This window comes from Mustelus asterias, chromosome 12, assembly GCF_964213995.1.
Source record: "Mustelus asterias chromosome 12, sMusAst1.hap1.1, whole genome shotgun sequence".
In the NCBI taxonomy this organism is placed as follows: domain Eukaryota; kingdom Metazoa; phylum Chordata; class Chondrichthyes; order Carcharhiniformes; family Triakidae; genus Mustelus; species Mustelus asterias.
Genome location: NC_135812.1, coordinates 98,567,170 through 98,595,169, shown reverse-complemented (window position 1 = coordinate 98,595,169; position 28,000 = coordinate 98,567,170). Strand labels below are relative to the sequence as shown.

General features: G+C 46.8%; 1 protein-coding gene across 2 annotated transcripts in view; it reads right to left on the bottom strand.

Annotated features, from left to right (window-relative positions):
* Positions 1 to 1,702: 1,702 nt before the first annotated feature.
* The window catches only part of tha1 (threonine aldolase 1), a 90,329-nt gene continuing 64,031 nt past the window's right edge, over positions 1,703 to 28,000 (bottom strand). The window contains exons 4-7 of one of the 2 annotated variants that reach the window (XM_078225685.1): positions 26,005 to 26,190; positions 20,786 to 20,923; positions 12,082 to 12,274; positions 1,706 to 4,020 (exon numbers count right to left, since the gene is read on the bottom strand). In XM_078225685.1, coding sequence (XP_078081811.1) covers positions 3,701 to 4,020; positions 12,082 to 12,274; positions 20,786 to 20,923; positions 26,005 to 26,190 — 837 coding nt within the window. In that variant the 3' untranslated portion in view covers positions 1,706 to 3,700. Of the gene's footprint in view, positions 4,021 to 12,081; positions 12,275 to 20,785; positions 20,924 to 26,004; positions 26,191 to 28,000 lie in introns of both variants that reach the window. The other variant, XM_078225686.1, reaches the window with a different exon arrangement.

The following is a 28,000-nucleotide window of genomic DNA, read 5'->3' as shown; positions in this document are numbered from 1 at the left end:
CCCTTGTTGGTCAGTTTTCCTCCCACTGAGCACTGACCTCTGTTCTCCGATTAACATTCTGCTATCTGAGCTTTGCCGCTATTAGCACTCTTCAGTTCCCAATGGCATCTTCAATAGTTCCTTTGTCTCATGTCCGTGACATCTTTGTCAATCTCTCCTTAGCTCCGACCTATCACTATGACTGTATCAGCTATGACTGTAACGCTACATTCTGCACTCTCTCCTTTCCTTCTCTGTGAATGGTATGCTTTGTCTGTATAGCGTGCAAGAAACAATACTTTTCACTGTATACCAATCCACATGACAATAATAAATCAAATCAAAGTATCCACTTTCCATTCTGCCCCATCCCTCCATCGCCAACTATATAATTAATCACATTTCTATCCCTCTTCAGTTCTGTAGAAGGGTCACATGGACTCGAAACAGCAACTGTTTCTGTCTCCACAGATGCTGTCGGACCTGCTGAGTTTATCTGGCATTTTCTGTTTTTGTTTCAGTAACTATTTGGTTGGAGGAGGGATTGCTGCTGGGCTTAGTCCTATTGGCAGGGGACGAGGGTGGGTAAAGCTGGCCAGGCCCCGGCAGCTCTCTGGCCACTTCTCCTGACATAGAGGAGACATGAAAACTCAGCAATCTACCGCATCCTCACATAGACGGGATAGCCGGGGTGTCAGTCCCAAACGCTGAGCTAATGACACTCACTCATCCACACCCATAAAATCAGGTGAAGCAGGCACACACACACATAGCATGACACTCATAGACGTACGTGTGGCACAGTGGGTAGTATCCCTGCCTCCAAGCCAGAAGCTTAAGGTTGAAGTGTCCCCTACCCCCCCAAGAAGTGAGGGCCAAGGAAGGTGTGTTCATAATGTAGCCAAAGTGGGTTGAGTACCAACCTGCGTTATCCTTCCAAAATCACGCCAATGGCAGGTGGTAAGAGCGGGAGAGATTCCTGGTCAGCCATGCTTGAGGCGAAGGACATTGGAGCCTCATAGCATCACCATCCATAGCCCCAAACCACAACAGGCATGGAAGAGTGGATGTTGCCACAGCAACTCAGGCTCAGTGGGTGATCTGCAACACATATGGTGGGGTGGGGTTGATGTGGTGGTACTGCCACGGGCTAATAATTCAAAAACCCAGGGTAATGCCCCAGGTCTCCGGTACAAATCCCACCACAGCAGATGGTGAAATTTGAATTTAAAAAAAAGTGGAATCAAAACCATTGTCGATTGTTGTAAAAACCCATCTGGTTCACTAATGTGGAAGGGAATCTGCCGTCCTCACCCAGCCCGGCTGCCAAGAGATTCCAGATCCTCTGAAAACAGTTCGAGGGGCTGCAATGCCTTCAATCAGGCCATTGAGGTTGACCTATGGAATATAAACTCCCTGATTAAGGATTCAATTGATGGACCAATCAGGGAGTCTTTTCCTTGTATTTAACCTGGAGTGTCAGTTCCTCTGGCACTCCTGAAGGTAGACTGCTGACTGATAGCACTCTGTACACTGCTGTTGGAATTGTAAATAAATGAATAGGGTTGGGAAGCATTTTCCGATCAGGGCCAGTGTGATCTCCTGGACTCGTTTCGATCGCCTCAGGGGGTCGGAGAGGAATTTCCCAGATTTTTTTCCCCATATTGGCCCTGGGGTTTTCACTCTGGGTTTTCGCCTCTCCCTGGAGATCACATGGTCTGGAATGGGGGGTGGGGGAGAGCTAATAGGTTGTGATGAACAAAGCATCGTAGCTGTGAGGGACAGCTCGGTGGATAGGATATTAGTATGTAGATAGGCTGGAAAATTGGGCGGGGATCCTGGATTCAGGATTCAATCCTGGACCGGGGAGCGGCGCGGGCTTGGAGGGCCGAAGGGCCTGTTCCTGTGCTGTATTGTTCTTTGTTCTAAAGGGATTTTGATGAAGGGATTTCTGCCTCCGAAGACTTATTACAGGGGCAATTAGGGATGGGCAGCAAACATTGGCCCAGTCAACGATGCCCACATCCCACGAATGAATTTAAAAAACCCCCTCGCCACCTCACACGCAGACAGGCAAGCCACACAGTATTTCAGGAGACTACCTGGTAAAGTCCATTGTCGGTCCGTTCACCTTGTACATGACCTTCAACTGGTAACATTCGGTGATGGTCTGAGGATCTTCCTGGTTTGGTTTGTGCACAATCGGCATCCGCAGATATTTCTTTTGCAACTTGGAAATGTTTTTTTTTGCTGCTTGTTAAGGAAGTGTAGGAGCGTTAAAATGACAGCATCCTGCAAGCTGAACTTCTCTGTCAAATTTATTTCCAAAACTTTAAACAGTTTTAACACAAAGGAAACATAATTAAATGCTAGAACATTGTCAAGCCCTGTAAATGACAGGTATAATAGCAGCTCCTTTCATTTATCAAAAACAATAACTCGCTACCTAAAAACTTTGACACAAACAGCTTATTCAGTTGGATTCAGCCACCAGTATAAATCCCACTCCACTGAGTCACATTATATATTCCGGTAATTGGAAATTAATTACTAGAACATCATTTTCATCGTGCACATTTTAGATCATATTTTTAGCACTTCATTTTCACCCTTTTCTGAATCACTCAACAATTCTTCATTATTAGGTCGGCTTTCTCTTGGCAATTGGGCAGCACGGTGGTTAGCACAGCTGCCTCATAGTGCCAGGGACCCAGATTCAATTCCAGTCTCGGGTCACTATTTGGGTGGAGTTGGCACTTTTTCCCCCGTGTCTGTGTCGGTTTCCTCCGGGTGCTCCGGTTTCCTCCCACAGTCCAAAGATGTGCGGGTCAGGTTGATTGGCCGTGCTAAATTGACCCTAGTGTCAGGGGTATTAGCAGAGTAATGTGTGGGGGTTACGGGAATAGGGCCTGGGTGGGATTGTGGTCGGTACAGACTCAATGGGCCGAATGGCCTCCTTCTGTGCTGTAGGGATTCTATGAATTGCAGTAAATGCCCCCATCTCATGTTTGCCTGATCACTGGAGTTGGACAGTCACTGGGCTAGTAGTCAGTCACAGGCAAAATATTAGGCCTGGTTTTGTGCACTGTTACATGAACAGCTAATGGGGAGGTGGTAGCGTAGTGGTATTGTCACTGGACAACTATTCCAGAAGACCCAGGGTATTGCTCTGGGGATCTGGGTTTGAATCCCACCGTGGCAGATGGTGAAATTTGAATTCAATAAATTGAATTCAATAAGAATCTGGAATTAAAAGTCTAATGATGACCGTGAAACCATTGCCGATTGTTGTAAAAATCCATCTGGTTCACTAATGTCCTTTAGGGAAGGAAATCTGCCGTCCTTACCTGGTCTGGTCTACATGTGACTCCAGAGCCCTCAGGGATGGGCAATAAATGCTGGCCCAGCCTGACCCACATCCCATGAATATATAAAAGAAAAATAGCCTCTTAGTGAACTTTACACTTGCTCAATGGTAACTCGGCAGGTAGTACACCAGGCTTGTGAGACTGGAGGTGATTACAAGATCGGGAGTGCCAAGGCCGTGGAGAAACAAGGATGAGAATTTTAAAATTAACAGCAAAGCACATAATTCGCGAAATATGATTCCCACGAACAAACGTTGCAAACCGTTGCGAACAATGTCATCAGACCTGACAATTAATCCAAAACAACACACTTATTCTTCACCTGAGAATATTTCATTCTCTTCAAGCCAGGTTTAAGGATTGCAAGATTTGGTGGATCCATTGCTAGTTTTGATTGACTTTATCACGTATTGCAATTTCTGTAAGGCCAGGTCAGTGTCCTCCTCGGATACGTCCAGGTGCCAAACAGCTCGGACTGTGCACTCGTAGACTTGCTGTAGCAGCACTCGCACCCCACACCCCATCACACTCACTTCCTCCTCAGTCACCTCTGCCATCTTGTCACAGAATTCCTTGGGTGAGATTCTTGGGTCAGTCATTGTGAACATTAGAATATTTGTCTCTACGGCGTTGATATCGACGTTACAAACGGAGGTGGCAAATGTCTGAATGCCTGTGAACAAGATTGCAGTAGTGTGGTAAGACAATATTGATTGGTCATAGGGACAGGGGTTGGCCATTCAGCCCTTTCAGCCCATTCCATTTTACGATGAGATGATGGTGTATCTGTATTTTAATTCCACCCACCTGGTTTGGCTCCATATCCGTTAATATCTTTTGACTAGTGAAAAGGAGAATAGCGACATCTACCACCAGTATAGTTACAGACAGCACAATAAACAGCTGGTTAATCCGGACCACAACACAAACACACCATGGGCAGGATTTTCCAGCCACGCTCGCCCTGAAACCGGAAAATCCCGCCCGAGGTCAACAGACCTTTCCATGATCCGCCCCCCGCCTGCTATGATTCCCATGGCGGGTGAATTGGGTAAATTCGCCCTCATAAGGCTTAGGAGTAGAAGCAGGCCATTCAACCCATTGAGTCTTCTCTGTCATTCAATAACTGATCTATATGATAATCCTCAATTGCATTTCCCACTTTATCCCCGTAACTCTCAATTCCCTTATCCATCAAAAGTGTGTCAATCTCAGCCTTGAACATATTTAACTACCCAGCTCTCAATGGTAAAGAATTCCACAGATTCCTACCCTCTGAGAGAAGAAATTCCTCATCTCTGCCACAAATGGGTGACCGCTTACTCTGAGATTAAGTTATACTGTGCTCACTGAGATATTTGTATCACTTGGCCTTGTATTTTGTACATGTTGATATCACTCATCTTACCTACGACCAGAAGCCCGTTAATTCGTGGTAAAAATGCTTTGGACTTTGCATCTGGCAATTCGCTTTCAAGCCAATTTAAATCTTAAAATGCTCCGATTTCCTCCCACAGTCCAAAGATGTGTGGGTTAGGTGGATTGGCCATGCTAAATTGACCCTAGTATCAGGGGGATTAGCAGGGGAAATATATGGGGCTCGGGCCTTGGTGGGATTGTGGTCGGTGCAGACTCGATGGGCCAAATGGCCCCCTTCTGTACTGTAAGGATTCTATGATTCTATGATTCATAAGGGGGACTGTCACTCAGTGAATCCTGTTAGCTCAGTTCACCTGCTTGTTCCTTCAGTGACGCAGCGAGCACTGACCCAGCCGTAGCGGACACTGACCCAGCCGTAGCGGACACTGACCCAGCCGTAGCAGACACTGACCCAGCCGTAGCGGACACTGACCCAGCCGTAGCGGACACTGACCCAGCCGTAGCAGACACTGACCCAGCCGTAGCGGACACTGACCCAGCCGTAGCGGACACTGACCCAGCCGTAGCGGACACTGACCCAGCCGTAGCGGACACTGACCCAGCCGTAGCGGACACTGACCCAGCCGTAGCGGACACTGACCCAGCCGTAGCGGACACTGACCCAGCCGTACACCACAAAGGTCAACACAGGGGCTGAGAAAAGACTCAACATACGAAAATCTTGGGCTGAACAGGACATGGTCAGATCCTCTCAAACTCCTTTAAACAAAAGTATAAACCACCCCAATGAAAGCTTCTTCCCCAAGAACTGATGAAGGAGGAATGAATGATCAGGGAGACAGCTATCTTGGTCAGTTGCTTCCACGTGGTTTTTTAGTTTGATAACACGCGTAGTTTCATCACAGAGGCTCCTGATTTTAATGCCGCTCTGTGATAGGACATTGGTAAATAACAACCCTGCAATGACCTCCAATCATCCCATTTATGTGGCTACAGTAGTTACTTAAATGCAGCCGCAGGCTTATAAAAACAGGGTCTTCAGGTTGCCTTCGAGCACATCTTTGCATTAACTAAAAATCGGACTGAGTTTTCAGGCCCATTCCCAGATTGGGAATGGCAGTGGGCTGAATATACTGGCTTCAGCCATCAGTTACAGGGTGCCGATCCCAATACTCTATCCTTCACCAAGACAATGAAAGGGTGGGTCAGTAATCCCACTGCTAAAGTAAATTTAAATCGTTTAAAAGGTTTGTTAAAAACTTGTCAGAGGGGAGAGTTTGAAGGGATTGCCAGTTGCGGGTCAGTGGATGTGAGACAGTTACAGAGAGGGGGAGCCACTCATGGCTGTCCCAGGGCATCACCCTGGCACTATAAGGGGGCAAAGAGGGACTGGGCACTTGGTACTGCACAGGTGGCAGAGGAAGTAGATACTCAGCACCCAGACTGGAAACATGAGATGGCAGGTTCAGAGAGCAGAAGGCAAATTTTGGGCAATGAGGGGCAACATCCTCCACAGGAAGGGCAGAGTCCCAAGCGGCAGGAGGTCAGGATGAACACGGAGGCCCCACCCTCAATATAGGATGTAACATTGAAGAGAACCAGTGCCGCAGGAGATCACAAAACCTTCGGCAAAATATCACAGCGATCGTGCCCTCATTGTCAAAGACCTCATACCTTGCAGCACTGGGCGCTATGCCTTTTCGTGGCTGTCAAAATCACTGAAGCCTTGAAACTCTTCACTTTCTGGTTCTTTCCAAGGATCAGCTGAGGACTTCAGTGGCATCTCACTAATGGCTGCACATCACTCCACCCTCACTAATCACTGATGTCCTCTCTGTCAGAGCTGGACAGCACATTCTCTTCACAACAGGCGGGACCTCAAGGCTTTGGAATCCATTGATGCAGGACCTCATCGAATGCACCCATGTAGCCAAAGTACCCAGTGGTCAGTGAGATTCATCAACAAGGAGAGCTTGCACTCACACAACATTCAACTGTTCTGGGAGCACAACTAGCGCTTCTTTCATGTGGGCGCACACTTTCCTGCAGTTGCCATGACTGCTTCACTCTCAATCTTTCGACGCTGCCTCAGATCTTCCCTTTGGCCCCCAAAGTATATGGATGGACCCTAGGAGATAAATTGTATCCCTTGAAGACATGGTTACTGACTCCTAAATGGGAGCCCTGAAGAGAGGCACAGAGGCAACACCCCTGCTCAGTGGAACAAGCATTGAGCAAGTCATTAGGCTTCTCAGGATTTCCCTCCAGTGCCTGGACCAAGTCTCGGGTGAGTAACATCTTCCACAGAATCACAGAATCGTTACAGCACAGGAGGCCATTCAGCCAGTCGTGTTTGCATCTTCTCTCTAAACGATCAATCATCTATTGCCATTCCTCTGGCTTCTCCTCATAACCCTGCACATTCTTCCTTTTCAAATAACAATCCAATTCTCTCTCACACGCCTCGAATGAACCTGCTTCCACCACACTTTCAGGCAGTGCATTCCAGATCGTAACAATCGCAGCGTAAAAAGATTTCTCTCATTTCTCCAGTGATTCTTTTGCCAATTACCTTCAATCTGTGTCCTCTGGTTCACCACCAATGGGAACAGTTTTTTCCCTACTTACTCTGTTCAGAAACCTCATGATTTTGAATACATCCATCCTAAGTAATTGAAGTTCCTCGTTTCTGGACCAGGTAAGTATACAAATTAGGAGCAGGAGTAGGCCATTCGGCCCCTCGAGCCTGTGCCAACATTTGATGAGACCATGGTTGATTTGCTTGTGGCCTCTCCTATACCCTTTGACCTTCTGTGAGTCAAGAATTTATTTAACAGCCTTAAAGATACAATGAACTTGCCCCCATTGGCTTCTGGAAATTGAATTCCACAGGCTCGTGGCCCTCAGAGAAAGGAAATCTCCTGATCTCTGTCACAAATGGAAGTTCCATTATTTTTAAATTGTGTCCCCAAGTTAGAGTGCATAGATGGACCCTGGGGGATAAATCAAATCCTTTGAAGACACGGGGCGACACGGTGGCACAGTGGTTAGCACTACTGCCTCACAGCGCCAGGGACCTGGGTTCAATTCCCGGCTTGGGTCATTGTCTGTGTGGAGTTTGCACATTCTCCCTGTGTCTGCGTGGGTTTCCTCCAGGTGCTCCGGTTTCCTCCACAATCCAAAGATGTGCGGGTTAGGTTGATTGGCTGGGCTAAATTGACCCTAGTGTCAGGGGATTAGCAGGTTGTGAGGTTACAGGAATAGGGCCTGGGGGCTCTGTGGTGGTTGCAGATGGGCCGAATGGCCTCCTTCTGCACTGTAGGGATTCTATGATAGTCTCTTCCAGAAGGGAAAACTTTCTTTCAGCATCCACCTTGTCAAGCTCCCTCAGGATCTTATATAATTCAGTAGGATTGCCCCTCATTCTTCAAAACTCCTCCAGTAGTTACAGACTCAGCCTGTCCAACCACACCCTCATCCCAGGATAACCCCCTCATCCCAGGAATCAATCACGTGAACCCTCTCTGAACTGTTTCAAATGCAATTATATCCTATTGAAAGGAGGAGACCAAAACTGTACACAGTACTCCACAGTACTCTTGATGTGGCCTCACCAACACTCTGTACAGCTGCAACAAAACTTCCTGACTTTTATATTCCATTCCCCTTGCAAAAATGACAACATTCCATTTGCCTTCCTAATCACTTGCTTTACCTGAACACTAACATTTTGTGATTCATGAACCAGTACACCCAGATCCCTCTGTACCTCAGAGTTCTGTAATCTCTCTCCATTTACATTTTCTATTCTTCCTGGAATAGTGTACAAGTTCACATTTTCCCATTTGCCAGATTTTTACCCACTCATTTAATCTGTCTATATCACTTTGCAGACTCCTTATGTTCTCGTCACAACTTACTGTCCTGTCCATCTTTGTGCCATCAGTAAATTCAACAATTATCATGTATCTTTACCGCAATCTCACATTTTTTCCTTTTCTTTCACAGGATGTTCGTTGATTAGGTCAGCATTTATTGCCCGTCCCTAATTGGCCCTGAGAACATAAATACATAAAAATATACTTACTTAAGTATATTTATTAGTGTAACAAATAGGCTTACATTAACACTGCAATGAAGTTACTGTGAAAATCCCCTAGTCGCTAAACTCTGGCACCTGTTTGGGTACACTGAGGGAGAATTTAGCATGGCCAATGCACCTAACCAGTACATCTTTCCGATTGTGGGAGGAAATTGGAGCACCCGGAGGAAACCCACACAGGCTCGGGGAGAACGTGCAGACCCCACACAGTGACCCAAGCTGGGAATCGAATAGGGGTCCCTGGCGCTGTGGGGCAGCAGCGCTAACCACTGTGCCGCCCTTCAGAGCAGATTCAGAGAGATTCAGGGCAAAAGTAGGCCACTTGGCCCCTCGAGCCTCTTCCACCATTCAATAAGATCACAGTTGATCTGATTTTAACTGTAACTTCACATTCCTGCTTACTCCCGGTAACGTTTCACCTCCTTATCAAGAATCTATCTTAAAAATATTCCAAGATTCTGCTTCCACCACCTTTTGAGGAAGAGAGTTCCAAAGACTCTCAACCCCCAGAGGAAAAAGTCCTCCTTATCTCTGTCTTAAATGGGCAAGCCTTCATTTTTAAACAGTGACCCCAGGTTCTAGATTCTTCCACCTGAGGAAATATTCTCTCCACATTCACTCCGTCAAGTCCCCTCAGGATCTTGTATGTTTCAATCGAGTCGCCTCTTACACTTCTAAACTCCAGAAGATCGAGCCTTGTCTCTCCAGCCTTTCCTCAGGTGACAACCCACCACTTCCATGTGGTGTAGGTATATCCGCAGTGAGGTTTAGAAGGGAGTTCCAGGGACAGTGAAGGAATGGTGATATAGCTCCAAGTCACGGGGTGTGGCTTGGTGGGGAACCTGCAGGTGGTGGGTGTTCCTGTGCATCTGCTGTCCTTGTTCCTTGGATGATACAGGTTACGGTCAAGGTCATAGAATTATAGAATCCCTCCAGTGCAGAAGGAGGTCATTCAGCCCATCGAGCCTGCACCGACAATAATCCCACCCAGGCCCTATTCCCGTAACCCCACATATCTAGTCCCCCTGACACCAAGGGGAAATATCGCATGGCCAATTAACATAACCCGCACATCTTTGGTCAAACCCCATTTCCTGTTATGGTGGAAACGAAAGGAGCCCCCGATGTCTATCATCATCTATAGAATGCAAATAGAGGAAACCAGTTGGGCAGGAACAGGAAAACAACACCCCAATGACTCATTTAACACAACACAGAGAGCTCCTCCCAGCACCATCCCTCCACTCACTACAACATTAGATGCAGATGTCCATCGATGCCCTAATAGGGGGGCCAGACTCCCGGTTCCTCCTGTTAACATTGAATGTTCCTCTGGTGCTGCAGAGTGCCTTGGTAAAATCTGCAGACTTCTCCCCAAGGATAACCAGCAGCCTCAGTGCTGTTGGCAGGGGGGGCGGGGGGGGGGGGGGGGGGGGGGTGGAAGGGTTTAAGTCAGTCCCATGCTTCATCTGACCCATTTCTGTTCCTGTCACCACTGCCTCAAAGTGGACAGGAAACCTGTGTGCACAAAGGACTCTGAAAAATCATTCGCAAGCCGGAGACAAGTTTCTGATCCAAAAACAGAATCCGCCCTGTTTGGGCTGAATATTCAGAACAAAGATTTATTCCATTTATTAGTTTCCTGTAGGTAAGCACAATCTGAGCCACGCCAGAATGTGATCCACACGCTGTTCCAAATATAAGCACCCCGAGGTCTGCCAGATGGAGTGACTCTGACCCAGACTGGCTCAGTCTGAAGTAGGCTCACTCTTGTGGGTACGTCCGAGGCCTCAATTCGGTGCACCAGACTCTCATTTGTAATCTCAAGTCAGCATTTAATGCCTTGGGCCTCCATTTTAGCTGCGAGGGCTTTGAGGCTGGCTTGCTGTGTTACACAGAGCAGCATACAGTCTGGTCAACATGTGGACCACCCCATGGATCACGCTGCACCAACTGCAGGCCGAATATTCCAACACAACTAATGACAGGGCACAGGAAACAAATTGTCCATCAGCAAGTTATCACCTTGCGCCACTTCACCGGTGTGGATTTTCTTGCTTTATAAAGGAAATAAACACTGTTGACCAGATGGATACAGAACTGGCTTGGTTATAGAAGACAGTGGGTAGCGATGGAAGGGTGTTTTGCAGAATGGAGATCCGTAGCTAGTGGTGTTCTGCAGGGATCAGTGCTGGGACCTCTCTTGTTTATGGTATATATAAATGATCCGGAGGAAAATGTGGTGGTCTGATTAGTAAGTTTGCAGATGACATGAAGATTGGCGGAGTTGCTGATACTGCCGGATATTGTCAGAGGATCCAACAGAATATTGATAGATTGGAGACTTGGGCACAGAAATGGCAGATGGAGTTTAATCTGGACAAATGCAAGGTGATGCATTTTGAAAGATTAAATTTAAGTATGAATTAAATGGCAGAACCCTAAGGAACATTAACATACAGAGGGATCTGGGCATGCAGGTCCACAGTTCCCTAAAAGTGGCAACACAGGTGGCCAAGGTGGTTAAGAAGGCATTTGGCACGCTTGCTTTCATCAGCCAGGGCACTGAGTACAGGAGTTGGGAAATCATGCTGCAGCTATATAAAACCTTGGTTAGGCCGCATTTGGAGTATTGCATGTAGTTCTGGTCACCACATTATCAGAAAGACGTGGAAGCTTTGGAGTGAGTGCAAAGAAGGTTCAGCAGGATGTTATCCGGTCTTGAGGGTGTTGGATCTGAGAAGAGGTTGAATAAACTAGGATTGTTTTCACTGGAAAGTCAGAGGTTGAGGGGAGACCTGATAGAGGTCTACAAAATTATGAGAGGCACAGACAGGGTGGAGAGTCAGAGGCTTTTTCCAAGGGTGGAAGTGTCAATTACAAGGGGGCACAGGTTCAAGGGGAGAGGGGGAAAGTTTAAGGGAGATGTGTGGGGGAAGTTTTTCACACAGAGAGTGGTGGGTGCCTGGAACGCACTGCCAGAGGATGTGATGAAAGCAGGCACATTAACAACATTTATGAGGCACCTGGATGGGACACGAACAGGAAGGGAATCGAGGGGTACGGACAAAGTAAGGGCAAAAATTTTCTTTTTAGTTAGGGCATCATGATCGGCATGGGCTTGGAGGGCTGAAGGGCCTGTTCCTGTGCTGGACCTTTTGTTCTTTGAATCAATTGAAAATGGGACAGAACTGCGATGGTTCATTTTGAGGTAAGGAGGTGAACAGTGAAACATTTATAAACAGTTGGTACCTTCAGCAAACTTCCTGGCGTTTCTGTGGTCATCTCGGAGCCTTTCGACCATATCTGATAAGGAGATGAGTCCTGCGGCTGCCAACACCCCAGCCTGCCTCATGCCCCCTCCAAGCACTTTCCGCACTCGGAGGGCCTGCTCGATAAATTCCTTTCGGCCGCCAATAAGAGACCCGATTGGAGCTCCTAGACCCTGCACATTCCACAAGCACAGTCAGTTCCGAAGCTCAGGGAAGCCCAGCCTATCACGCAAACCAGCCTCTCATGCATTGACTCTGTCTACACTTCCCGCTGCCTCGGCAAAGCAGACAGCATAATTAAGGATCCCACGCACCGCGGACATTCTCTCTTCCCCCTTCTTCCATCTGGAAAAAAATACGGAAGTCTGAGATCACGTACCAGCCAACTCAAGAACAGCTTCTTCGCTGTTGCCATCAGACTTTTGAATGGACCGACCTTGCATTAAGTTGATCTTTCTCTACACCCTAGCTATGACTGTAACGCTACATTCTGCACTCTCTCCTTTCCTTCTCTATGAATGGTATGCTTTGTCTGTATAGCGCGCAAGAAACAATACTTTTCACTGTATACTAATGCATGTGACAATAATAAATCAAATCAAATCAAACAGAAAGATCGTCCTCAGGGAAAGTTGGGTTCAAATTCCAAGTCAACGGTGCCTCACTGAGGTATTGAGCTGCCACTTTCACATTGATATTGCCCCTGAGTGCCAGGTCCTGCAGTCGGTAGGCAGGCTGCAGAGTGAGGGAGACATAATGAAACATGGAAATTATAGCTGCCACTGGCAGGATTGACATTGCGCCCCTGTCTTCTGCTCAATTGATGTGGAGATGCCGGTGTTGGACTGGGGTAAGCACAGTAAGAAGTCTCACAACACCGGGTTAAAGTCCAACAGGTTTATTTGGTAGCAAATACCATAAGCTTTCGGAGCACTGCTCCTTCGTCAGATGGAGTGGATATCTGCTCTCAAACAGTGCACAGACACAGAAATCAAGTTACAGAATACTGATTAGAATGCAAATCTCTACAGCCAGCCAGGTCTTAAAGGTACAGACAATGTGGGTGGAGGGAGCATTCAACACAGGTTAAAGAGATGTGTATTGTCTCCAGACAGAACAGCTAGTGAGATTCTGCAAGATCAGGGGGAAAGCTGTGGGGGTTACTGATAATGTGACATAAATCCAACATCCCGGTTTAGGCCGTCCTCATGTGTGCGGAACTTGGCTATCAGTTTCTGCTCAGTGACTCTGCGCTGTCGTGTGTCGTGAAGGCCGCCTTGGAGAACGCTTACCTGAAGATCCAAGGCTGAATGCCTGTGTTATGAATTTATTAAACTGGCTGTTCTGTCTGGAGACAATACACATCTCTTTAACCTGTGTTGAATGCTCCCTCCACCCACATTGTCTGTACCTTTAAGACCTGGCTGGCTGTAGAGATTTGCATTCTAATTAGTATTCTGTAATTTGATTTTTGTGTCTGTTTGCACTGTTTGAGAGCAGATATCCACTCCATCTGACGAAGGAGCAGTGCTCCGAAAGCTTATGGTATTTGCTACCAAATAAACCTGTTGGACTTTAACCTGGTGTTGTGAGACTTCTTATTCAGCTCAATTCTACAGGATTCCCTATTGTGGTAATGCTGCAGTGTGAAGGGGAGGGGGAGCGGGAGGTGCGGTTTAGCCGGTTTTCAGCTCATGTTTCTCAATTACCATTACCACGACAAGGAACTGGAAACCTACTTTCTCCTGTTTGTTGGATGTATATTCGGGCCCAGATGTCAGGTCTGAAAGGTCATACTCTGACCCCACAGTACGCTGAATGTCAGTGAAAACAAGACATCACGTCAGAGAAGGTGCCAAGTGCCACCTGGGACTAAGCCGCTTCAAGCTTTTTTTTCCCCATTTAATAAATTCATGAGTTTGAAAAGAGTTGGTAAGTAAAGACGTTAACAGTCAAGGCAAACAGGATGACTGCACTCAACAGGAAAGTTCAGAGCAGGGAACAGAAAATGGAGAATTAGTGAGTGGCTCTGAGAGTCAGAGGCAGCACAGGTAAAACAGTGTACAGCACAGGAATCTGACAGTGTTAAAAGGTATGTGTGTAAATGTAAGGAGCGTAGTAAATACATAGTCAGCTCTGTTTCTCACTCTGCAGATGCTGCCAGACCTGCTGAAATTTCCCAGCATTTTCTGTTTTTCTTTCATATTTCCAGCATGCAGTATTTTGATTTTATTATAGTAAATAAAGCTGATGAGCTGAGGGTACAGATAAAGTAAGAAGACTAACAACACCAGGTTAAAGTCCAACAGGTTTATTTGGTAGCAAAAGCCACAAGCTTTCGGAGCCTTAAGCTCCTTCTTCAGGTGAGTGGGAATTCTGTTCACAAACAGGGCATATAAAGACACAAACTCAATTAACATGAATAATGGTTGGAATGAAATTGAGTTTGTGTCTTTATATGCCCTGTTTGTGAACAGAATTCCCACTCACCTGAAGAAGGAGCTTAAGGCTCCGAAAGCTTGTGGCTTTTGCAACCAAATAAACCTGTTGGACTTTAACCTGGTGTTGTTAAACTTCTTACTGTGTTTACCCCAGTCCAACTCTGGCATCTCCACATCATGACTACCATCGCTACAGATAAACACATGGCTACGTGATAACATCGCGATAACAGAAACCTGCGTAAGGAGGAGCACGAAAGCAGCTGGATATAGAAGTTTCAGCCTGGTTCTAAAGGTTTCAGGCTGGATATACAGGTTTCAGGCTGGTTATACAGGTTTCAGGCTGGATATACAGGTTTCAGGCTGGTTATACAGGTTTCAGGCTGGTTATACAGGTTTCAGGCTGGTTATACAGGTTTCAGGCTGGTTATACAGGTTTCAGGCTGGATATACAGGTTTCAGGCTGGTTATACAGGTTTCAGGCTGGATATACAGGTTTCAGGCTGGATATACAGGTTTCAGGCTGGATATTCAGGTTTCAGGCTGGATATACAGGTTTCAGGCTGGATATACAGGTTTCAGGCTGGATATTCAGGTTTCAGGCTGGATATTCAGGTTTCAGGCTGGATATACAGGTTTCAGGCTGGATATACAGGCTTCAGGCTGGATACACAGGCTTCAGGCTGGATATACAGGTTTCAGGCTGGATACACAGGCTTCAGGCTGGATATACAGGTTTCAGGCTGGTTATACAGGTTTCAGGCTGGATATACAGGTTTCAGGCTGGATATTCAGGTTTCAGGCTGGATATTCAGGTTTCAGGCTGGATATACAGGTTTCAGGCTGGATATTCAGGTTTCAGGCTGGATATACAGGTTTCAGGCTGGATATACAGGCTTCAGGCTGGATACACAGGCTTCAGGCTGGATATACAGGCTTCAGGCTGGATACACAGGCTTGAGGCTGGATATACAGGTTTCAGGCTGGATATACAGGTTTCAGGCTGGATATACAGGTTTCAGGCTGGTTATACAGGTTTCAGGCTGGATATACAGGTTTCAGGCTGGATATACAGGTTTCAGGCTGGATATACAGGTTTCAGGCTGGATATACAGGTTCCAGGCTGGATATACAGGTTTCAGGCTGGACATAGCGGTTTCAGGCTGGATATACAGGTTTCAGGCTGGATATACAGGTTTCAGGCTGGATATACAGGTTCCAGGCTGGATATACAGGTTTCAGGCTGGACATAGCGGTTTCAGGCTGGACATAGCGGTTTCAGGCTGGATATACAGGTTTCAGGCTGGTTATACAGGTTTCAGCTAATGTGGTCCCGTTATTTAAGAAGGGTAGGAAGGATAACCCGGGAATTTATAGGCCGGTGAGCTTGACGTCCGTGGTGGGGAAGTTGTTGGAGAGGATTCTTAGAGATAGGATGTATGCGCATTTAGAAAGGAATAAACTCATTAACGATAGTCAGCATGGTTTTGTGAGAGGGAGGTCATGCCTCACTAACCTGGTGGAGTTTTTTGAAGAAGTGACTAGAACGGTTGACGAGGGAAGGGCCGTGGATGTCGTCTATATGGACTTTAGTAAGGCGTTTGATAAAGTCCCTCATGGTAGGTTGGTGCAAAAGGTTGGATCTCATGGGATAAAGGGGGAGGTGGCTAGATGGGTAGAGAACTGGCTTGGTCACAGAAGACAGAGGGTGGTAGTGGAAGGGTCTTTTTCCGGCTGGATGCCTGTGACTAGTGGTGTTCCGCAGGGCTCTGTATTGGGACGTCTGCTGTTTGTGATTTATATAAACGATCTGGAAGAAGGTGTAACTGGGGTGATCAGTAAGTTTGCGGACGACACGAAAATGACTGGACTTGCAGATAGTGAGGAACATTGTCAGAGGGTACAGAAGGATATAGATAGGCTGGAAATTTGGGCAAAGAAATGGCAGATGGAGTTCAATCCAGATAAATGCGAAGTGATGCATTTTGGTAGAACTAACATACGGGAGAGCTATACGATAAATGGCAGAACCATAAAGGGTGTAGATACACAGAGGGATCTGGGTGTGCAAGTCCACAGATCCTTGAAGGTGACGTCACAGGTGGAGAAGGTAGTGAATAAGGCATATGGCATGCTTGCCTTTATAGGACGGGGCATAGAGTATAAAGGTTGGGGTCTGATGTTGCGGTTGTATAGAACGTTGGTTCGGCCGCATTTGGATTACTGCGCCCAGTTCTGGTCGCCACACTACCGGAAGGACGTGGAGGCTTTAGGGAGAGTACAGAGGAGGTTTACCAGGATGTTGCCTGATATGGAAGGGCTTAATTATGAGGAGAGATTGGGTAAACTGGGGTTGTTCTCACTGGAAAGATGGAGGATGAGGGGTGACCTAATAGAGGTGTATAAAATTATGAAAGGCATAGATAGGGTGAACAGTGGGAAGCTTTTTCCCAGGTCGGTGGTGACGTTCACGAGGGGTCATAGGTTCAAGGTGAGGGGGGGAGGTTTAACATGGATATCAGAAGGACGTATTTTACAGAGAGGGTGGTGGGGGCCTGGAATGCGCTGCCGGGCAAGGTGGTGGAGGCGGACACACTGGGAACGTTTAAGACTTATCTAGATAGCCACATGAACAGAGTGGGAATGGAGGGATACAAAAGAATGGTCTAGTTTGGACCAGGGAGCGGCGCGGGCTTGGAGGGCCGAAGGGCCTGTTCCTGTGCTGTATTGTTCTTTGTTCAGGCTGGATATACAAGTTTCAGGCTGGATATACAGGTTTCAGGCTGGATATACAGGTTTCAGGCTGCATATACAGGTTTCAGGCTGCATATACAGGTTTCAGGCTGCATATTCAGGCTTCAGGCTGGTTATACAGGTTTCAGGCTAGTTATACAGGTTTCAGGCTGAATACACAGGTTTCAGGCTGGATACACAGGTTTCAGGCTGCATATACAGGTTTCAGGCTGCATATACAGGTTTCAGGCTGCATATACAGGTTTCAGGCTGCATATACAGGTTTCAGGCTGCATATACAGGCTTCAGGCTGGTTATTCAGGTTTCAGGCTAGTTATACAGGTTTCAGGCTGAATACACAGGTTTCAGGCTGCATATACAGGTTTCAGGCTGCATATACAGGTTTCAGGCTGCATATACAGGTTTCAGGCTGCATATACAGGTTTCAGGCTGGTTATACAGGTTTCAGGCTGGTTATACAGGTTTCAGGCTGGATATCCAGGTTTCAGGCTGGATATACAGGTTTCAGGCTGGATAGGGAGGGGGATAAGAAAAGTGGGGTGTAGCATTATTAATTGAAGAATCAATTACAGCTGTGAAGAGGGATAATTTAGTAAATGAAGCATCAATTGAGACCACATAGGTTGAGCTCAGAATAAGAAAGGGACGGTCACACTACTGCACTGTACTATAGAACTCCAAATAGTGGGAGTTAGAAGAGCAAATATGTAGACAGATTTCTGAGTCCATAAACAATAAGCAGTAACCATTGGGGACGTTGGCTATCCCAATATCAACTGGGATACAAGCAGCGTGAAGGACACAGAGGGAGCAAAATTCTTGAACTGTATTCAAGAGAACTTTTTTAGCCAGAGCGTAACAAGCCCAGTAAGATGGGGTTCAATTCTAGATTTGGTCTTAGGAAATGAAGCAGGGTAAGTGGACGAAGTAACAGTGGGGGACCATTTCGGAAATAGTGACCATAATATAGTTAGGTTTAGCATCATTATGGAAAAAGGACAAAGATAGAACAGGGGTAAAAGTTCTAAATTGGGGGAAGACAAATGTTACAAAGCTGAGAGGAGCTGGCAACACTGGATACAGCTATTGGAAGGAAAAAACTATACCAAAGCAGTTGGAGGTGAAATTCTACATCCACATTGTGGACATGTCCCCACAAAGAGAAAGGGTGGTACTGCCAAATCTAGAGCCTTCTGGTTATCCACAAGCATACAAGCCAAGATAAAGCAGAGGAAGAAAGCTTATGACTGTCACGAAAGACTTAGAACCATAGAAAAGTTAAAGTACAGAAGGAGGCCATTCCGCCCATCATGTCCATGCCAGCCCAAGGACACCCAGGTGCCCTTTCTAATCCTACCTTCCTGCACCTGGCCCACAGCGTTTAAGGTGCAGATCCAGGTATTTTTAAAAAGAGTTTAGGGCCTCGGGCTCCACCACCAATGCGGGCAGCGAATCCCAGACTCATGTCCCATCAACACCTACTGCCCCTTATCTTGAATCTATGTCCCTGGTTCTAGAATTCTCCACCAAGGAAAGCAATTTTATCCTGTCCACTCTGTCTCTTCCACTCATAATTTTGTACATCTCACTCAAGTCACCCCTCAGCCTTCTCTGTTCCAAGGAAAATAACGGCAACTTAACCAAATCTCTCCTCATAGTTACAAGTCATAGAAAGCCTAGAGGAGTGTAGAAAGTACGAGGTGAAGTAAAAGTGAAAATTAGGGAAGCAAAGAAAAGATTTGAAGAAATATTGGCAAGTAAAATCAAAGAAAATCCCATTTTGCCACGGATTGATCAGGGGTAGTCAGCATGGTTTTGTTAGGGGAGGATCGTGTCTTACTAACTTAATGGAATCTTTATAAGGAAGTAACAAGGAGGACTGATGAGGGTAATGCAGTGGATATTGTCTACCTGGATTTCAGTAAGGGCATTTCACAAAGTCCCACATGGCAGACTGTCAGGAAAATGAGATCTCGTGGGATACAGGGAAAGTGGCAGGTTAGATCCAAAATTGACTCAGTGACAGGAACCAAAGAGTAATGGTCGATGGATGTTTTCGAGAATGAAAAATGGTTTCCAGTGGTGTTCTACAGGACTCAATATTGGAGGCCTTGCTGTATAGATTAATGATTTAGACTTAAACGTGGGTGGTATTATTGGGAAATTTGCAGATGACACAAAAATTGGCTGTATGGTTGATAGTGAAGAGGATAGCTGTTGTCTCCAGAATTATATCAATGGTTTAGTTCAGTGGTTAGAGAAGTGACAAATGGATTTCAATCCAGAAAAATGTGAGGTAATGCATTTGGGGAAAGCAAACAAAGCGAGGGAATACTCAATAAATGGGAAGATATTGAGAGGGGTTAAGAAAGTGACTGACCTTGAAGTGCATGTCTTCAGGTTCTTAAAGGTGACAGCACAGATGAACAAGGTGGTCAAGAAAGCATATGGAAAGCTTTCCTTTATTGGGCGAGGTATTGAATAAAAAGCAGGAATGTAATGATGGAACTGGATGAAGTGCTGGTTAGACCATAGCTGGAATTTTGTGTACAGTTCTGGTCACCACATGACAGGAAGAAAATAATTTCTCTGAAGAGAGTGCAGAAGAGATTTACAAGAATGTTGCCAGGTATTGAAAATTGCAACAATTAGGAGAAATTGGATTGAGGGTTGTTTCTCTTGGAACAAAGGAGGTTAGGGGGTGACCTAATTGAGGTGTACAAAATTGAGGAGTCTAGATAGGGTAAACAGGAAAGACTTGTTTCCCTTTTGCTGAGGGGTCAATTATTCATAGAATCATAGAATGCTACAACGAAGAAGGAGGCCATTTGGCCCTTCGAGTCTGCACCAACCACTGTCCCACCTAGGCCCTATTCCCGCAACCCCATGCACTTACCCTAACTAGTCCCCTTGACACTAAGGGGCAATTTAGCATGGCCAATCCACCTAACCCGCACATCTTTGGACTGTGGGAGGAAACTGGAGCACCCACAGGAAATCCATGCAGACACGGGGAGAACGTGCAGACTCCACACAGACAGTGACTCAAGCTGGGAATTGAACCCAGGTCCCTGACGTGTGAGGCAGCAGTGCTAACCACTGTGCCATCGTGCTGCCCCAGTGGCATAGACAGGTGATCGGTAAAAGGATTGGAAGGGCTATGAGGAAACACCTTTTTACTCAGAGAGTGGTGGGTGCCTGGAATTTACTGCCTAGGTTGGTGGTTGAGGTTGTAAAGGTGCCTGGATTTGCATCAAAAATGCTGTAACCTACAAGGCTACGGAGCAGGTGCTGGAAAACGGGATTAAAATGGGCGGATGGTTTCTTTTTTCTCTTTTTGGGGCCAGCACAGACACAGTAGGCTGAATGGCCTCTTTCTGCACTGTTCCTTTTCAATGGTTCCAGGCTGCCCAGCAATGTCTGTTACAAATGTACTGGCTATCTATCTGGCATGTCCCACCTCACTTCTCCCAGTTAAATGGTTCCTACCTTGCTCAGACACAGGGACACTGAGTCACAGAGCCGCAATATCTCCGAGGCCTTAACATCCAAAGCTACAGCCGCGTTCATCAGGCGGGCGCCATCCATGTGCAGAGGTAGCTTGTACCTGTCAGCAAGAGCTCGGATCTGTAATGTTAGCAGAGAGGAACAGTAACTTAGAGAAGAATGACCAATCCGCACAGGCAGTGAAGGTCATTACTTCCAGCATCTCACACAGTGAGAACTGGTAATTAGGTTTTGGTCACCTAATTACAGGAAGGATATTAATAAGGTTGAAAGAGTGCAGAGAAGGTTTACAAGGATGCTGCCGGGACCTGAGAAACTGAGTTACAGAGAAAGGTTGAATAGGTTAGGACTTTATTCCCTGGAGCGTAGAAGAATGAGGGGAGATTTGATAGAGGTGTATAAAATTATGATGGGTATAGATAGAATGAATGCAAGCAGGCTTTTTCCACTGAGGCTAGGGGAGAAAATAACTAGAGGACATGGGTTAAGGGTGAGGGGGGAAAAGTTTAAAGGGAATATTCACACAGAGAGTGGTGGGAGTTTGGAATGAGCTGCCAGATGAAGTGGTGAATGCGGGCTCACTTTTAACATTTAAGAAAAACTTAGACAGGTACATGGATGAGAGGGATGTGGAGGAATATGGTCCAAGTGCAGGTCAGTGGGACTCGGCACAAAAATGGTTCGGCACAGCCAAGAAGGGCCAAAAGGCCTGTTTCTGTGCTGCAATGTTCTATGATTCTATAGTGATTGTCACACAGAATCGAACAGGATCGTTTGTGTAAAATGTTACTGGAGCCTCACCTCTCTGTACCCATTCACAATCAGAATGTTCCCAACTCTCCGAGGCTGGCCTGGAGTCTCCAGGAATAACTGGTAAATTTCCTGCTCAATTCTGGATACAATCCCAGCAATAGACCCTCAGCAAAACCATCCAAAAGCACAGCTTCAGATGTTCACATGTTGCTGGTGATCTTGAGCTCAATCTCACAGTTAACACTCTCAACGCCTCCACTGTCTCAAAACTGTCCGACTGGTTCACCAACATCCAGTACTGGAGCCGAGATTTCCTCCAACCATATACTGGGAAGGCAGAATCCATTTGCTTCCTGCCACAAACTCTACTCCCTCACCACTGATTCCACCCCACACCCTGAAACTGAGTCTGAAACTAAAGACCATTTACCACCTTGGTCACATCATTAACCCTGTGGTGAGCTTCTGCCGGTAACATCAATGTCCGTCACCAGGAGTGGCTCAGTTACACCGGTGCTGGGGAGCTGAAGAGTCTATCTGGGCATCTGGTGAGGGAACCAGCAAGAGGGAGAAACTACATGAGCTTGTCCTCACCAATCTACCACTCTCATTTAGGGATGGGCATCATAAGCCAACCTTGTCAGCAATGCCCACATCCCCTGAGAGAAACAGAAAGCTGAAGTCACATCTTCTCACTCATAACACTCTCCATCGTGTTGTGTGGCACCAGCATTGTGTTAGAAACATAGAAGATAGGAACAGAAGGAGGCCCTTCGAGCCTGCTCCACCATTCATCACCATCGTGGCTGATCGTCCAACTCAATCGCCTATTCCTGCTTTCTCCCCATAATCTTTGATCCCATTCACCCCAAGTGCTATATCCAGCCGCCTCTTGAATACAATAGACTCAGAACAGATTTAGCAACTCAAAAATGGGCATCCATGAGGCACTGTGGACCATCAGCAGCAGAATTATATTCAACCACAATCTGCAACCTCATGGCCTGGCACATCCCCCACTCTACCATTACCATCAAACCAGGTGGTCAACCCTCAGTGAGGAATGCAGGTGGGCCGGTTGGTGGACCATTAAACAGTCAACCGGAGGAGGAGGAGCCACAAATATCCTCATCTTCGATAATGTGGGAGTTCAGTACATCAGCGCAAAAGGCAAGGCTGATCCATTTCACCCACTCCATGACGTCCCCTGCATCACCTTCAGCCAATTTGATTCATTCCATCTGATATCAGGGTACAGCTGGAGATACTGGATGCTGCAAACTCCACTGACCTGGTCAACACTCCAACAGTCATACTGAAGACTTGTGCTCCAGAACTAGCCATGCCCCTAACCAAACTGATCCAGCACTGGCACCTGCTTCTCAGGGAGAATTACCAGGGATGACATTTACGGATGGCATGGTGGCACAGTGGTTGGCAGTGCTGCCTCACAGCACAAGGGACCCAGGTTTGATTCCTGGCTTGGGTGACTGTCTGTGTGGAGTTTGCACGTTCTCCCTGTGTCTGCGTGGGTTTCCTCCAGGTGCTCCGATTTCCTCCCACAGTCCAAAGAAATGTGGGTTAGGTGGATTGGCCATGGTAGTCAGGGGGACAAGCATTGTAAAATACTTGGGGTTAAGGGATAGGGCCTGAGTGGGATTGTGGTCGGTGCAGACTCGATGGGCCAAATGGCCTCCTTCTGCACTGTAGGGATTCTATGATTCTATATGTCACGTCAACAAAAAGCAGGGCAAATCCAAACTGGCCAATTACTGCCCCATCAGTCTAGGGATCATTAACAGTGCTGTCAAGCAGCACTTACTTAGCAATAACCTGCTCATGGACACTCAGTTTGGGTTTCCCCAGGGTCCCTCAGCTCCTGACCTCATTACAGCCTTGGTTCAACCATAAACAAAAGAGCTGAACTCCAGAGGTAAGGTGAGAGTGGCTGCCCTTGACATCAAGGCAGCATTTGATCAAGTGTGGCATCTTGGAGCCCCAGCAAAACTGGAGTCAAACAGAATCAGGGGCAATCTCTCCACTGGTTGGAGCGATACCTAGCACAAAGAAAGATTGTGGGATCCAGCAGAGGTGACGACACGGTGATATAATTGGAAGGGAGTTCCCCCAGAGTCCTCAACGTCGAGTCTGGCCCTCTGAAGTATCATGGTACCAGGTCAAAAATGGACATGGAAGCCTTCTGCTGATTACCACCACACCCCCCCCCCCTCCACCCAACCACCCCAGATGATGAATCAGTGCTCCTCCATGTTGAACATCACTGGAGGAAGCACTGAGGATGCCAAAGATACAGAATGTACTCTGGGTGAGGGCTTCAATGTTCATCGCCAAGAGTGTCTTGGTAGCATCATCACAAACCAAGTTGGTCGGGCCCTAAAGGACATAGGTGCTAGACAGGGACTGCAGCAGGTGGTGAGGGAACCAACAAGCGGGAAAGACATACTGGACCTCATCCTCACGAAGCTGCCTGCTGCAGCACAATCCTTAGGGAAACAAAGTCCCGTCATCACATTGAGGATACTCTCCATCGTGTAATGTGACACTAACACTGTGAAAATTGGATATATTTCAAACAGATCTAGCGACTCAAGACTGGGTAACTATGTAACCATCTTCAGCTGCTTCATCAATGACCTTTCTTCCATCATAGGGTCAGAAGTGGGGATGTTCGCTGATGATTGCACAATGTTCAGTATCATTCGTGACTCCTCAGATACTGAAGCAGTCCATGCTCAAATGCAACAAGATCTGGACAATATTCAGGCGTAATCTGACAAGTAGCACATAACATTCGTGCCACACAAGTGCCAGGAAATGACCATCTCAAACAAGAGAGGATCTAACCATTGCCACTTGATATTCAATGATATTGCCATCGCTGAATCCCCCACACTCCTGGGGGTTACCATTGACCAGAAACTGAACTGGACTAGCCATATAAATACTGTGGTTACAAGAGCAGGTCACAGGCTAGGAATCCTGTAGTGAGTAACTCACCTCCTGATCCCTCAAAACCTGCCCACCATCTACAAGTACATGTCAGGAGTGTGATGGAATATTCTCCACTTGCCTGGATGAGTGCAACTCCAACAACACTCAAGAAGCTCAACACCATCCAGGACAAAGAAACCCGTTTGATTGGCAACACATCAACAAACATTCACTCCCTCCACCACCGACAAACAGTGGCAGCCGTGTTTACCATCTACAAGACACACTGCAGCAACGCACCAAGGCTCCTTAACAGCATTTTCCAAACCCACGACTACTACCAAGGACAAGGGCAGCAGAAGGATGGAAACACCAGCACCGAGACGTTTCCCTCAAGATACTCATTATCCTGATTTGGAAATACAGCACAGTTCCTTCAGAGTCACTGGGTCAAAATCCTGGAATTTCCTCCCTCACGGCACTGCGGGTGTACCATTTCCTCCCTCACAGCACTGCGGGTGTACCATTTCCTCCCTCACAGCACTGCGGGTGTACCATTTCCTCCCTCACAGCACTGCGGGTGTATCTACACCACTTGGACTGCAGCGGCTCAAGGGCATTTGGAATGGGCAATAAATCTCATGTGCCATGAACGAATTAAAAACAAATCTGTTTGGTGTCAAATTTTGTTGAATGTTTCACGACGTTAAGAGCACTATCTGAATACAAGTTGTTGTTCATCTAGTCACAGAATCCCAACAGTACAGAAGGAGGCCATTCGGCCCATCGAGTCTGCACTTTGACCCTGCTAATTCCCCTGACACTAGGGTCAATTTAGCGTGGCCAATCAACCTAACCCGCACATCTTTGGACTGTGGGATGAAACTGGAGCACCCGGAGGAAACCCACGCAGACACGGGGAGAACGTGGAAACTCCACACAGGCAGTGACCCGAGGCTGGAACTGAACCTGGGTCCCTGGCACCGTGAGGAGGAAGTGCAAACCACTGTGCTGCCCTTGTTGTTGATTGATGATCGCAGTAAGAAGTCTCACAACACCAGGTTAAAGTCCAATAGTTTATTTAAAATCACGAGCTTTCGGAGCGCTGCTTTTTCATCATCCCCACTCACCTGATGAAGGAGCAGCGCTCCGAAAGCTTGTGCTACCAAATAAACCTGTTGGACTTTAACTTGATGTTGTGAGACTTCTTACAGTGCCCACGCAGTCCAACACTGGCATCTCCACATCATGGCGACGGTTGATGATCAGTGCTGAGTGTGCTCCCCCTGGTGGCTGTGGTGAGTATACAGATTGATCTTCAGTCAGATGTGGGTGAAGCCCCTGGGCAATGGGTCCCTCACAAACTAAGGAAGGCCAATTCTGTGCTGGCTCCCTTCCTGATGGCCTTGGCTGTTGCTGAGCTAAAGCACTGCCCGTGCCTTGTCTGGATAAAAGTTTGACTTCAAATTGTGTTAATAGTTTTAAGATGGCCTCACCTCCTGGAGAAAGGAGAGGGGTAGAACCCGCCCTCCTGTTAAATTCTGAGTGTTCTCGAGGCAGATGACGGAGGTCCTGGGGTAGTGAGAGTCTGGGTAATGCCGACGTACTTTTGATTCTACCTCATTTAAATCAAATGTCCCATCTGGAAGATTCTTTACAACTCGTGAGTGAATTCCAGCAATCTGAAAAAGATGATACTTTAGTGATCTGCGCGGATACTTTCATAATTATTTCAAAGAGCCAGCTCAAACACAATGGGCCGAATGGCCTCCTGCTGTGCTGTAAGATTCCAATCCTGCAAGTATGGAGGATTTCCTGCAGACAGTCAGGACAATCAGGAATCAAAAGAGAGACAAACAGGAGAGAAAGAGAGAGACACAATGGTGAGAAAGAGAGGGCCAAGATTGATTTAACTTCCCACCTTTAAATTTAATTTTCCCAAGTTCTGTGGCCAGTGCTCGCAATCCTAAACTGAAATCTTAGAAAACTGAAATCTAACAAAGCACCACCAGAGGGCAGCAACTACACAGGAATGCTTGAACAAGCAGGGCTAATCTTGGCAGCGAATTAACAAGTTTTGTGCCATATTAAACTGATTTATTCATTTTACTTTTACATTCCAAATTAACTTAACTTGTCGAAAGATATGACTTGGGTCTGTTTGGGAAAATGCCACAGTGCAGCAAGCTACTGTTTTCCAGGGTTCCCTGCCACAAGTGGAGAAAATGCTGCACCTTACACATGGATGAGAATCATCGGTTCGAAGTGAGCGGGATTCACTCTTATTTCATTGTTTTAATCAGACTATAAAACAAAGTCAGACCTTGAGCTGTCTAAGTTGCAGTTTAGATGCTGTTAAGGAGGGGGGACTGTAGTTTTCCCTATCCCAATGGGTGGGATAAACTGGGATCGATATTCATCTTGTGCTCAGAAAAACTGACGAAAGCAGACGGCAGGAAAGGATTCCAGAAAGATCTGGTCCGGGACACTCTGCAGTTCCTAGAGTTTCTGCTCGCTCAGCTCTATGTAGGAGAGGCAGTGGCATAGTGGTATTGTGGACTAGTAATGCAGAAACCCAAAACAAAATCCGGGGACCTGGGTTCAAATCCCACCAAAGATAGAATCATAGAATCCTGCAGTGCAGAAAGAGGCCATTCGGCCCATCGAGTCTGCACCAACCACAATCCCACCCAGGCCCTATCCACATATCCCTACATATTTACCCACTAATCCCTCTAACCTACGCATCCCGGGACACTAAGGGACAATTTAGCATGGCCAATCAACCTAGCCCGCACATCTTTGGACTGTGGGAGGAAACCGGAGCACCCGGAGGAAACCCACGCAGACACGGGGAGAATGTGCAAACTCCACACAGACAGCGACCCGAGCCAGGATTCGAACCCAGGTCCCTGGAGCTGTGAAGCAGCAGTGCTAACCACTGTGTTACCGTGCCGCCCCATGGTGAAATCTGAATTCAATTTTAAAAATATTGAATTGAAAGTCTAACGATGACCTTGAAATTATTCTAAAAACCCACTCAAGGATGAAAGATTTCCTTCTTTAGAGAAAAAGATATTTCCTTCTTTAGGGAAGGAAATCTTTCATCCTTACCTGGTCTGGTCTACATGTGACTCCAGACCCACAGCAATGTGGTTGACTCTTAAATGCCCTCTGGAATGGAGGGCAGTTAGGAATGAGCAAAAAATACGGGCCCAGCCGGCGACGCTCACAGCCTGTAAATTAATTTTTAAAAAATCTGCGGATTTTGGTCATTGCTATTTGTGGGATCTTGCTGTGCACAGATTGGCTCTCTCTTTTCCTACACGACAGCAGTGATTAAACTTGAAAAGATATTCACCAGCTGTAAAGCATCTTGGGATGTCCTGAGGCAATGAGATGTGTCCAGGACACAAATGCAAGATCTTCCCTTCACAGTTCAGCACTTCCCCCGCAAGCTGTGTCAGTGCAGTGACCTGCATTGCAATGTCC